Source organism: Pungitius pungitius, chromosome 15 (genome assembly GCF_949316345.1).
Source record: "Pungitius pungitius chromosome 15, fPunPun2.1, whole genome shotgun sequence".
Classification (NCBI taxonomy): Eukaryota; Metazoa; Chordata; class Actinopteri; order Perciformes; family Gasterosteidae; genus Pungitius; species Pungitius pungitius.
In genome coordinates, this window is record NC_084914.1 from 11390056 (window position 1) to 11404325 (window position 14270).

General features: G+C 46.0%; 1 protein-coding gene across 1 annotated transcript in view; it reads right to left on the minus strand.

The window, feature by feature from the left end:
• The window catches only part of gpc1b (glypican 1b), a 52359-nt gene that overhangs the window by 8305 nt on the left and 29784 nt on the right, over positions 1-14270 (minus strand). Inside the window, exons 3-4 of the mRNA XM_037458365.2 lie at positions 3883-4107; positions 3529-3692 (exon numbers count right to left, since the gene is read on the minus strand). Coding sequence (XP_037314262.2) covers positions 3529-3692; positions 3883-4107 — 389 coding nt within the window. The remainder of the gene's footprint in view (positions 1-3528; positions 3693-3882; positions 4108-14270) is intronic.

Below are 14270 nucleotides of genomic sequence, written 5' to 3' on the forward strand. Positions count from 1 at the left end.
AGCCCGGATGAGTCAGACGAATGCTTCTTTGGTGAGAGAGACGAGTGAGGGGAAGGGATGACTGGAGCAGAACACTAAGAAACCAAAAAAAGCTACGAGGGCGTCGGCAGGGGAGGGAAATGACCTGGGGTGGTGTTAATGACATACTTTTTAAGGACAGACTGCCATTAATGTGGTTTCTGTTACATCATCCGTACGCCATCAACGCCTGGAGGGCCACACGACGGACACAAAGAAGATAGTAACACTTCCGTGGTGATAATTGTTGCTGATAATTGATGCTTGTGTGTTTTTGTTGGAGCTGGGGTTCACCGGGCTCTGTGAGGGAGAAAGAGCAAAAAGACTCACATGCCTAAAGGATTATTTATACGCATCTTATTTACCCAGCGCTCAAAAGGGACGTCCTGAAGTGATTAAACCACAGAGTAGATGTGTTGCTTAATGAATCGCTTAATTGGTTCGAACCAAAACTGTTACAGAAACATTGTCAGACAATCCACTTAGCTGTTAATCAAATAACACACATAGGCAGATGCTCTACACACACACACACTCTGATTTGATTAACATCCTCTCCACACTGGCCTGTCCAGAGATAAAAAACTAAAAAGTATGTTGTACGTTTGAAATATTCCCTTTGATCCCTCACTGGACCTCACCCTCGCATTCACAACATACCACCTGCCAGTGGCTTTGATATTGCTTATGGCTATCATGCATGAAGCCTGAGGCTCTCCCCCCCCCCACACCTCCCCCCACACCCCCTCCCCTCCTCTCTTCTGCCCTCTGTAATTACCAGGGATATACAGTGTGAGCAACCCCTCGCCATTGTGTTTCGGAGCGAGACCATGCGGACTCCTTGCCTCCAGAGTGAGCCACGTGGCGCGTGGCCTACTTCCTCCACTCCCCTACTCGAGGGAATAAAACCGTCTGGAAAGAAGTTAAGGGGACAGCAACTAGTGAGCAAGGCAAGGAAGGAATTACTACCGCACCAGAAAGAGATACCTTATTTTCTGAAATGCTTCCGTTTGTTACGTCTTGGTCTTATTGGAGGCGACTTTTTCATCACCTTTCACTCTACTTCATTCATCACTAATACAACGACAACTTAGCGGAGACTCGTTTCATGTTCCTTCTGAGTTGGTACCAAACACAAACATTTCCTCAGGAGACATTGGAGGGATTATTGGCAAAAATAATTTGATGCCTTCCAGCTTCCAACTCAACTAGTGTGATACCAGCGTGTGGTGAACATCGCCAGTTACGGGTCCTTTTAGGTGACGATTCATTGCTGTAAATAGGTGCGGTTAAGAGGCCAGTCAATGGAAGGTAAAGTTACAGAGAAAAGGAGGAGAAATCTACGATTCAAACTGCTACACCAAGCGATTCACCCCAAAACGAGGACAGCGAGGACAGCGGCATAAACCTGGCAAATATCAAGGGAAATGTTTACGATGAATGAGCAGAAGAAAAAGGTACAAGAGAGGATCCTGGAGTTTTTTTTCTCTTTTCATTTGTTCCCATCATAGCACAGTGCTGTTGCAATCTGCATAACTGCAGCACAGCGCTGATTGTGCGCTGGGAAAGAGATGCAACACAGACTGACACGCGGATTATGAATTTGCAACGGAACAGTTGGTTGACGTCTGAACTTGCTTCTGTCAAATTGTTCCAACATGCCCTGACTTGACCCAAAGAACAATTAGCCGCTCTGTCTCCTCGCACAGTTAAATGGTCCCGACTCGGGTTTTCCCATTAACGCAGATCCAACCGCCGTGACTCATCACTTGATGCCGTGTGCTCTTGTCTTCCCTCCTAAGGCCTTCCATGAGCCTGTGACCTCATTCAGCGTGGGAGAGCCTCCAGTGCCCCGCTACTCGCGCCGGGATGACATTTTATAACTTTTTTGTTGGGTAAAATCCGTGCTAATTATGAACACGTGTCCCCGAGCGAGCCTTGTTCAATGAACACATCGCACACCGACAAAACGGCATCAGTCAGGAAATATGTAACAACAAGCAGCCACACAAGGGGAAATGTTCATCACCGTCGGAAGGAAATGATGCCGTGATGAGGTGTGTGCGCGCGTGATTCCGCACCATTAAGAACTTGCATGCACACATGTTTCGTTGTGTGTGTGTGAGCTCATCAGTTTTTAGAGATAAGCACGCGACTCAAAACCACAAGCAGCAATTCCACCACAGCATGATGCCCGCGCTAGTTGTCGTTCATACTCCCCGCCGGTTTGCTGGCTTGAGCAGAAGCTGAGTTGCATCTAGCGCCCGGGTCGTCGAGCTGCATCCCTTAGCGACGGGTCAGCCTGCTGTAGTTGTCACTGTCACTCGGAGAGTCTAATTATTCAGCAGCCTCCTGCTACCCCACTCTAGCCGTGCTCCTGGCCCCTCCTGCTTTTTGCTCCCCTGTGGCTGCGGACTCGACTGAGACATCATCTAGTCGTCTTTGTGTAGGTGTGCGACGTCGCACCCACTTTCTGGACCGGAGAGGGGGAGAGCGAGTCCGAGGTAGAGAGAGAGAGAGAGAGCGAGAGCGAGGTAGAGAGAGAGAGAGATGCTGGGCCAGACTGTCTCCCATTTGGTGCCGGCAAACCATAAAGTATGAGCCACCCACAGTGCTTGTCAGAACACATATATCAGTGTGAAAGGGTGAAGGATCATATCGATTCTTTTTCTTGACGCATCCAAATGGGTGGCCTTGTGGTCGTATAGTAGCACCTCAACCAACATCGTCATGTGTTTTGTTTATTTTCTCTTTCTTTCTTTCTTTCTTTATGTGCTCGCGTGGCCCGACCTTGTGCAACTTCTTAATAGGACGATTAGTAATGTAATATTCCTCTCTAATGCAGAATTGCGGTGTCAAAGAATGAGTGTATTTCTCATGGGGCTACTTGCCAAGTGTCTGACGAGAGGAATCTTCCAGCGGTGCATCCGTGCTGGCCACCTCCCTCTCAGGAGCTGACATTATTTCGAAGTCTCGCTCTGATCTTAACCTCACTCTTGAAGGGACAGTTTCTCTTGGGAGATATTAAGCCTCCCCACAGATCACATCTTTCAGCGCCGAGCTGACATTAACTGTTGTTGCAGGGCCTGATTGTCTGAGCCGGGGAGGGAAGGGGGGGGGGGTCATGCTCTATGGAGCCACTTGTTTCCACCAACATTGATCTGCCCCTGCTTCATGCTATGCGCATGGACTGGTAAACACCTGCCTGTGTGTGTGCGTGTGTGTGTGTGTGTGTGTGTGTGTTGGGATGACCAAGTAAAGGAGAGCCAGGAGATGAATAATGTGTAATAATGGATACCCTCAACACAAGAATACTGATGGAAGCGCGTCGGGACCAGAGATTATTAGCTTTGCGGCAAATAAGACAGTAAACAGTAAAAAGGAATTTGAGGCCATCAGACAAAATGGAAAATGGGACTTCAATTTGAAGGATAAGGAAACTAATCACATTTACCGAGCGGAAGGGATACCATTTCAAATGAAAAGGGGAGAAAATGGGAGAGGTTTTACCTGGGACACTTTGCGCACCACCTCCCCACTGGTCACCAGTCCCTGAACGAAGGAGCGCGCGGCCACGAATGTGCGCGTGACCGCCGTCTTCATCACACGGGGTGTGTCTCCGAAGGGACGTAGCGTCTCGATCTGCTTGGACACACACTCCAGGTAATCCTCACCTGCAAGCAGCGCACACATTGCTCACATGTTAACAGCAACGTAGAGAATGCAACAAGAAATAGGTATGAAGTGTTTCGATGGGGCCCTGACGAATATTCTGCTTCTTATCTCATGTGCTGTAGATTTCTACTGGTCTCAGGCAACCAACCTGTGATATGAAGGAGCTCTCGGCTGTTAAAGTGGTTGTACCTATGTAAAACTGCTGGTTTGTCTGGAAGAGCTTCTCCAGAAGCTTGGCCCAGAATTCGTTGAGCGCTTCTTCCAGGTTGACGTTGGAGCCTCGGTAGTAGTGCCTCAAATCGTTGTACAGGTCAGAGAAGACCTCGGAATTCTGGGAATACAGTAAGCCATAAGTGGCGAGGAAGGTTTCCTGAAGTTGAATCGCAGACCGGTTCAGCACTCCCAGAAAGTAACCTGAAAACACAAAGTTTATTGTTTGAAACTCATATTAACACTGATATTTTGTTCATTTTCCTCCTCACGTCATCCTTCTCCTCCATATTACACGTATTGTGTGCTGTTCAATATGAAGCCACTCCTAAACAACGATGTCACAGCATCTCGGAGCCATAAAGCCATCTGGAATATTACCAGATAAGCATTTCTGCAAAAACATTGATTGTTTTTTACACAATTCTCCTCTCTTTCTTAACACCTTACCGCATACCAACACTTCATACCGCCAGTGATCCTTAAGTATTAAGTAAGCATGAAGTATGTGTGAGTGCACCTCTAGGGGATGTAAGAGGATTGACAGCGCTTCGGGGTGCAGTATATTCTGCTCCGAGTGAGGATTTAGAGATATAGGTCTACAGACAGAGCCAGGCAGGCAGGCAGGCAGACAGACAGACAAGCACTGAGACAGATTGTCAGCATTGGAGAAAAAAAAGCCAAAAAAAGATGAAGAAAGTTAAAGTCTGTCCATGACAAGAACAGAAAAAATAGCAAGTAGAAACGGGCAAAGTGCAAATCCAAACCGTACACTAATGTTCAGGATGCAACTTCACTAACATGGCAAACATTTTAAGGTTAAGGAACTTGATTGCATAAGATTGGACAGGTGCAGCTGAAGCTGGTGACTCACCACCGGTGGCTGAGCTCATGTCGAGGTGCATACTTTCACATATCGAGTTTGGTTTTCATGATTCCCAGCCACTCTGTGGCCTGTTGCAGCAGCATTTCTTTATCTGTCTTGCATGTAAATAATGTTTATAAATGAGGACCCTGCTCCGCCAAGTGTGTAGCAGCAGCAGCAGCAACAACAACAACAACAACAACACTGTACCGAACCATCCATCCATTCAGGGCCAACATCGGCTCTGCATCGCCATGCACACAAAGGGTTCCAACCAGGTGCGGCCGTGTTTACTTTGCTAGGTGTCTTATCTCTGCACGCCACCGCCCCTGATTGTGTGCGCACGTGAAAAACAAGTGAGGTTGTGGCCTCCACAGGGAACAACTCGCCTGCAGCGAATTCCCCTAACGAAGCTGTTTTTAAGGACATCGTGGCCAGCACGCACAACTCTCCCCAATACACACTGTATCCAGCGCTTATTTATTTATATGAAATACAAACACTGCGCGTCATTCAACGTTTATCCCCCCCCCCCCCCCTCCGACTAAAACATATGGAAAAAGCAAGCCGAGTTACACGGTAGCAAAAACTCCAACACCCACATGCGCAGGGCCTGGGGACATTCACGGCACTGGGAGTTACATAACATTTGAATATGCTAAGCTCATGCTGCCTATCTGAATGGCATTATCTAAGCAGTGGCCTTGTTGGATACTATATCTCTGTTGGGCTCCCCCACTTCTTAAAGGAAGAGCAGCCGGCCCGTTTGCTGTTTTCATTTTGATAAGGTCCCACTGAACCTTCATGGGTTCATGCCCAGAGACACTATCAGCGTACGTTGTTTCCTGCCCAGAGTCACGGCTTCTGCTTAACGCACACAATGTACAGCTCTCAGCGTGAGGGTCAGAGATGCCGTGGGGGAACAATATCCATCATTCAAATTAAAAGCCTGTCCCTGCTCGTCCTCACAGGTGTGATATAGAAAAGTTTAGAATTTAACTTGAATGATATGACGTTTTAATGTGTTACTAAATGTCTAAATCACACAAAAAGTCACACAAAATCATTATTTTCCTGTCCTAAGATGACAGGAAGCGTGTGTGTGTGTGTTATATTCTTTATAAATACATAAGGATTAATCATAACAAGTCAATGTTGGGAAGGCAGAAAAGACCGACTGTTAACATGATAAGAGAAATCCTCCCCAGTAAAAGATAAATTATAGCTATAAACCTCAAAGTGCAGAGCATATGGCAACCTAATGAATGGTGATGTGTTGCGTATAGCTCTGTGTGTGACGTGAATCATCTCTGAGATTATACAGCTCGCTGAGATAAACGCTTCTGACACGAAGCAGCCGCACATCCAGCGTTTGTTTAGCAGCGAGACTTTCGCATCCTTCCCTTTTTCCCTGACCTTCTGTCACTCAAACTGTCTGGAAACACAGCTCTGGGCCAGCCTCACTGCACCAGGAGAGCTGCGTTTATGTCTCTCACACACAAAAACATCCAGGAGTCTGCACGCGCACACACGCACACAGACGCACGGGGATACACACACACACAGGCCACTGTACAGGATATACAGTGACGCAGAGCTGCTGTGACTGGTGCAGCTTTGCTTTTAATCCCCATTAGAATTCCCTCCTGCTGTGTACTGTCATCCAGCTTGTGAAAATGCCTTATGTCTGGCTTAGCCAGATGAGTTCCAGCAAGAACTACTTTTGTTCAGGTGATGGGAGTAAAGTTGTTCTTCCATTAACTGAATTACCCACATTGCTGTTTACTATCTTGACGTCTGCGCGCGTGTGCAGGGCAGAGCTCGGTAAGCGGCATTGTGCTGTCCAGTTCTCCTCTGGCCTCCAGCTCAAGTGAATAATGATCATCATTAGCATGACACAAAAGCCCCCCCCTCTGTGGAAAGTGTGTGCGCGGGCGCTTCAGTGCGCTGCGACGCCCTTTCTCATTCTTCACCTGCCTGTGTCGCCATGATACGGCGAGCAGCCAGCTCAGCCCTCACTCCTTGTAGGCAGCCTCGTGGAGCCCCTTAACCTCCACTTTGGCTCCCCCGGTGTTTCCTCTCCATGGAAGGAGCCACAGGAAGCCTCATGGCTTCTAAAGGTGTGTTTAAGTGCAGCAGTTATAAGGACTACTTCTCAGTGCACACTTAACATCATAACTGCGCCTTAATATAAAGGATGTCGGTTAGTTGTGAGGATGGGAAACATTTTTTTGAATGGCAACAAGTTACTAGTCCTTTGATCCAAATATTGTAATAAAGTAGGCATAATGAACTTAGGCTGATGCTGTATTGACTAGAATTTATATTCAGTTGAAAGCTTTATTGAAAATGTCCTCAAAGTTTCCTGTACATTATTTGCAGTACATGACATCCTCTGTGTCCACTAGACTGAATCTAATAGTCAACAGAGTAGAACAAGGCTGTAATTCACTGTTTATTGTGACATTATAATCTCATCATAATGTCCTGTCAGACGTCCTAAAGAATCATTACGAAAAGCCTTCAAAATGAGAAAAATGTGCTTCTGATTTTGTTCTGATGTAAGGCATCAGGCTGGAACAAAGGTTCACTGTGCTGAACGTCAGTTTCTGTGCTTTCTAAGCACCTGGTCTTTCAGTAATGGGTCTTACATGAATATTGGACAACGTTGTTCTCGTACTGTGAAAATACTTTTGCTCAGCTGCATAAGCCCATTGGCTGCACACTCTCATAGTTAACAGCAGGTTCTTTGTTTAATGTGACAGTAGATGAGGGAAATATCTCCCTCCATTACATTGTGTCTTTCCCTCATACACTTAGATTAAGCTAGGTCGAGCGTGCGTGTCTTAATGACTTTCTTTCTGCCGTGAGAGGGGAGTTAATGATTTCATTTATAATCACTTTCGGCTTCAAATCCAGGCCACCTTGACGTGTCAGAGGCTTATTTTAACTCTATTCCGTCGCCCGTATCCCACTGCCTCGTTACCTAATCAAACACACATATTTAAGTGTACACACAAACCATAGAATTAACCTCTAGTATTTCACCCTCTCTCACCCTCTCCTGGTCTTATGTCAATCAATACAGAACTTCACACCACACAAAGTCGCCTCCACCTCCGCGCGTCTCTCTCTCTCTCTCTCCATCTTCCGTCCTCCCTCCCCTCACTCCGTCTCCCGCGTCAAGTCGTGTTATTGACAGGAGACTCAAAGCGGCGCAGGGGTAGCATTGATGTTCCTCCGGCTGCCAATCACTCTTGCTAAGGGCTTGGACTGATCCCGAGTTGCTTTCTCACACAGAGGTATTAGCTGATGGAGGCTTGTGCTGCTCGTTGCAGGATAATCCAGTTTCAGGGTTCTCATACAGAGGGCTTAGCGGGTCTGGCAACGTTGGCCATTGTCTACATTTGCCACTTGCAACTAACACCAGCTGATTGAATAATCTGATATCATACGTGCTTGGTGATAATGTAATCACAGCCTGACAAGACATCCCTGAATATTTAACTACTTAGCCCACATTACGCTCCCGAGAACCATTTTGTTTTGGTTTCCTCAGATCGCCCATGAGCGGGAAAATGTCGGAGGAATGAAAAACACTTAAGACATACAATCCAACTTCGTGGACGAGCTAGATTGTGAGAAAAGGACACTTCCCCCGTTTTGGACTAGAAGCAGATTCATTTCCAGTTTTGACACCATGCACACTGCAGATTTATACCCTTCACCACATTTAATGACCGTATATAGAAAACTAGCTGGGAAACTTGTCAGATTCAATGAACTTTGGCAGTGCACAAGAGAACGACATGGGAGGATCGGATAAAGAAGGAAGATTAGTGAACGACTAGAGGGTGTAAGACAGGAAAAAGCAGCAATTATCTCTCCTATTTGACAGCCATAATTCTATTTGGCAATCAAGTGCTGAATGATGAAATTAGACGGTTGGTACTTTGGCAGGGAGGAAAAAGGGCAGAGACACACAGAGCAAAAGATGACACGAAATCCAAGAGAAGGAGGAGAAAACTGGTGCTGTTGGTGCATGAAAAAATAAAACCGCTCATGCTCAGTGAGCACCCTGCTCTAAATGTGTTATTTTCATGAAGAACTGGTGACTATGACTATTAGGGGACGCCCAAATTCTCTCAGGCAACATTAGCCGTTTGTACTAGAATGAGTTGTGCAACATTCACGGGACTCAGGACAATGAAGTCATCTCACCTCATCGTGTTGCCACATGTGTTGTCATCACCTGCAAGTCCCGAATGTGTTCCAAAGACTATTTGGCCATGCATGAAATTCGTAACGAGAAAAGGGTTTGTCACAGAAATATCAATTTCCATCGAACCCCTTAATGGTTAACAAATGATCAATCGTAATGTGAACAGTTTTACCAACGGCTTTCATGGCTACTGCACAATCATCCTGTATGTTTGAGGCCACCTGATCTTTTGCTGAAAGCAGAACTCTTGTGTTGCAGGCAGCCTGTACTCTGTAACACACCCATCGTCTCTTCAGCAGGCCCCAGATGGCATGTGATCTACCAGAACATTTCCCTATCCGCAAGTACCCAGGATCCTCAGCCTTTCCCTCTGTTAGCCCCCCCCCCCCCCCGCCTGCACGAGGACGTTGAATAAAACCATCACAACAGGCACAAACAAATGCTGTTGTCCTGTCGCTCTGACAGTACAAAAGATGATATGGGAGCCATTAGACTGTTTATTTGTCAGTCTGACTCTCCATCAATAACAGCACTTATCACACACACACACACACACTGTGGCCCGAGAATACTGCAAGCCCCTTAGCCAGCATTTAGATGCTATTAAAAGCGCACTCATATCAAATACGCCGACACATCACATAATGCATGTCATTTATCAACGGGCTCTCTGTGGGAGCTTTTATTCCTCTTTCTCTCCCCTGACTTTCTCTTTCTGGCATGCAGCATTTAGCCTGTTTCGTTCGCTATCCATCTGCTTCTCTTTTTCAGCTGCTTGTTTCCTCCCAAACGACCCCCCCTTCCTTGCCCTCACTATCGTTTGCGTCTCTTTTTTCCCCCTTTGTCATCCTACTTTCCACCGCCAGCCAGTCTGCTCGGTCACAGAATTCCTCTTTAAGTCCCTCGTCGTCTTGTTTTTTTCTCTCTCTTCCGTTTTATCCTTCCGAGGCATTATCGCTCCTGGTGAGTAATGTGTTTGGCATAATCAGGCCAGTGTACTCCAGGTCCCCGCCGACGTGATTTGCATGAAGATAAAATGAGCCAATCAAGCACCACAATGGAGCAGATGTCCTTGTCTCTCATGACATCATCAGAGGTGACCCTGAAAGAAGGAAATTAGAGGGTGGGTGGCTGCAGGTGGGTGCGAATTAAATCTGTTACTTAATGGTAGGGATGCTGCTTTTCAGATAGACTTTTACCGCCAGTGTCCAGTCTAAACATGGGAGCAGTGATCCACAGGTAAAAAGAAAACTACCAGGGGTATAACTAGCTAAAACTAAAGTCAGTCCGCTAAGATCTGCCTGATGTAAATATCCTCATCAGAGGTTGAGTGTTCAGGCTCTACGCTGTCATCCGCTTCCCGACAAACATGTGACCACTACGCTACAAATAAAGCGGCTAAAACGCGGTATTTATGTTTACATTTAAGTGACTTATTTAGCGGACAGCATAAACTAAAATGCGATGCGACCGTGGAGTCTGCAGCCGTCCGCGTATCGGTCCCTTTGGTAGTATAATCTGGTCTTAATGTAATCACATACAGAAGCTCGTAATTATTCTCCTCTTTATAGCACTATAAAAGGTCTTCAGTTGGCTGGAGTTTGTGATGCTGTAAAATGATCCTGCCTTACAATGACAAGTGTTCCTTGTTTTTGTCCATCCCAAACGGGCACTTAAGTGTATCACACCTCATCCACATATTGAAATATGGTCTTATGCTCAGACCTATTTTTAACCTAGAAATGCTAGGTTTTCCCCCTAAAAGTGACCAAACGGTTCCTGTACGTGTTGCCTCACAGTTTCGTCTCTGTTTCTGAACCCCAGATGAGCTGTCAGACTGTCCACTGAGGAGAATATGGCCGGCTGCTGCTCGCCATCAGCTGATGGCGATACAGACTTTTCCTTTGATCCAAGTTTAGGGCCTGTTTCCTAAATTGGACACAACAGAGAAAGCTTGATGTCAAACTCTTGGATTACTCCCCTCAGTCTGTCTCCCTGGGAGGAGGTGGAATTACTTAGCAGTCCAGCTGGGAGATGTTCAGAGCCTTACTTAAATGAATAAATAAGCGAGTCCTGCTCGGCCATCTAGAAATGAGTGTACCCATAAACCAGCCAGCCAGTATTGCTCAAATCACATTATGACCACTGATCTGCCTTGAAATGAAATGGGCTGGAAAACACTGGCCATTAAGCATTCGGCCGCTCATAAATACTATGTGCCCTTACATGAATGTGTGTGTGTGTGTGTGTACGTAAGTTGAAGAAGATCTGAGTTAGGAGTTGGGACAACTCAATCTAACTGAAACTGAAATGCAATGCCATCGTGGAATGGGTTTCGCTCTAGTTGAGAAAAAAGTTAATTTTAGGTTGGATTGTTTGTATGTATCAAGATTGTTTTTTCTCTTGAGTTTAGCGTAGTCATTTTTTGTTGATGTTTTTTTTTATATTGCTTTCTTTTGTTTGTTTATGAATTGGGTAAGACTATGCACACCTGAGGTTATAAATAGGAGTGGGCAGGACCAGCTTGGGGTGGGCCTATGGTGGCCTGTGGTGTTTTACCAGAAGAGGCAATAATAAGAGTTCCTTTCTTCTTACGTTTGTTCGCTTCTTTTCTTTTGCCAAATAAATAATGAGAAACACTGAATCCTGAATGGAAGTGCCTGCATAAACCACAAACCCATGTGGCGTCAATAGCCCTTTGATTTGATTTATTGGACAAATGACCAGTTGAAATGAATCGTCTTTTTCAACATCAAAGGCCGAAAGCAATCAAATAGAAAATCTCCGTCACAATATCACCTGTTTTTTTTCTCGAATCAAGCCACGGAAACAAGCCGGGTGTTGGACGACCTCACGTTTTGTTAGCAGTGAGATTTACACAGCTCCATGTAGAAGCCATTGAGTTGTACAATCCAAATATGAAGAGTAAAAGCTAAGTTTGTGAGTTGTAAGTTCACTATTGGTCTTGGTATCAGATCATAAAACATCCCATTTTGAAGGTCAAGAATTTGAGCTTTTGTATGTAGTTATATGTGGCAGCACACACACACACACACACACACACACACACACACACGGACAGCGAATCAGATGCTACTGATGGCACCATTAGGCCAAACACCACCTGCCCGGTTTAAGGCTTCCGTCTGTCTAACACACCTGGTTGCTATCTAACCCGCAGCTCCCTTTGGTGCCATCATTCTCATTATCCTCTCTGACCTTTTCCCTCTCACTTTCATCTGTAACCTCCTGTCTCTCTTTCTCCGTCCATCCCGTCCCCTCTCTCTCTAACACTCTTCATTTCCACCAGTTTTTCTCTTATCTTTGCCCTTACTCTGACAACGTGTCCCCTTTCCTCTGGATTTTTTTTTTTTTATCCTTGCATCCGTCTCAATGTCTTTTCGTCCTCCACCGTTCATCCTCCTCTGCAGTCACTTTTTTTTCAACATGATGTGAAATGCAGTTAGTGCATCTCTCCCCAGTATGAACGGCGGCGAGGAGATTGGGAGCACTACCCAACGCAAACCGCACATGCTGCGTACCCATCAAATCCTGACTGTGACACATACTAAATCGCAAGCCGACAAACACGTGCCCATAAACCCCCCATTTGCATACTGACATGTATACAGTGAAGGCTACACACTCGCAGGCCCAGATCCAGCTGTATGCGAGTATGCCCGTCCTCTAATCTGTGGCTTGGTTGGGGCTTCTTCCAAATTCCCTGGATCTAAAAAGTCCTACTCTGCCTGGAACAGTAACACCCTACACTTAGCCACATGGCGCTAGCTAGCCCACACCCTGCTAAACACTGCCAGATGTGCATGGACTGGCTGCATGGTGCAATGTCACCGAGTCATCTAATTTACAACAATTTCAAAGCATAACAACTTTAGTGAATATTTTCACAAGGTCCAACAACCAAACTACTTCTGAAAAGGTTAAGTCTGAATTTGTTTTAGAAAGCCTAAGTACGTTATCGTTGACCTTTTCCAGATGTTATGTGTAAGAGGATCCTCCCAAACTGCGCTGATCACGTGGCAGCAAATGAAACATATTTTGGTCCAATTGACCCCCGTCTATCACTCAGCTCGTGACTTCTGAGGACACAGTCAGCGGCAGATGGTTTTCTACACACACAAACGTTTCTCTCATCCCTCTGTGTGTGATCGGGGTGAGATAAAGGGACAAGGGGAACAGCCATTTTGACAGCAGACAAGAATTTGAAAAAAGGGCATTAAGTTCATATTCATGGTTAAACGGAAGTTATGACTACAATGAGATGCCTGCCTCCAGCAAATCATTTCCAGTGACTGCTGTCTTTATTTGGATAAGTGTAACATCGAGGCTAGGCGATCAGCAATGTCGTGGACTATTTAGGCCAGTTAGGCAAACATGTTTGAACAAGACGGTGTTGGGGAAGTAACACAAGTGGAGGGTGAGGAGAAAAAAGTCGGTCCTTTGCAGACGTTTGTGACAGAATTTGACAAAATTCCCTTCAGGAGTTCTTCAGATATCACATTCATGAGAATGGGACGGATGGACAAAAAGAAAGACGTAAATTCTGAGCACAACAAAAACAAAAACAAGATACAAATGACTTCATTCTGAGGCAACACAAGTAACCGCGCTGGTGCCGTGTGGTTCTGTGTATTCAATCACGAGTTTTTGCATGCACATCATTAGGCTGTTTAGAGGCTGGAGCTGCGTGCTGCTTGGAAATATGTGTCTGTAGACGGCATTGTTTAACAGGCCTGCTGTGCTAAATGAGGTGTTTTGCTGAGAATTTGGGAAAGCTCAAGAACTGTAGGATGACATAAACTACCTTTGAGATAATGTGAATGTCCTGGTTAGATTTGTGTGTGTGTGTGTGTGTGTGTGTGTGTGTGCGTGCATACTTGGGGACTCCATCCCTTCCACACAGCCGCCCGCCCCCCTGAGCGTTGAGGGGGCACCACGAGAAAGCAGGAAGGACGGTAAAGAAATGTCACTCTGCCACTAATCACTGGGATTTCAAAGGGTCAGACCAACTAGCCGAGCTCAGCGCCCCGGCTGACGGATCCATTGTCACCAACTGGCCGAGAGGAACAAGTGCAGCACAGAGACACCCTTCTATTAACTGGAGCAGGTCATTAGACGCAAGTAATTGCCTCGGTGCGCCAATGTGGTAAGACTGAAAATCCCTCCCTCACCTCTCTCTTTCTTCGCCTCTCTCATTTCTCCCAGAGCACTGCAAATAAGCCCTGATTTTCGTATGTATTATTAAGCACCTTGACAATA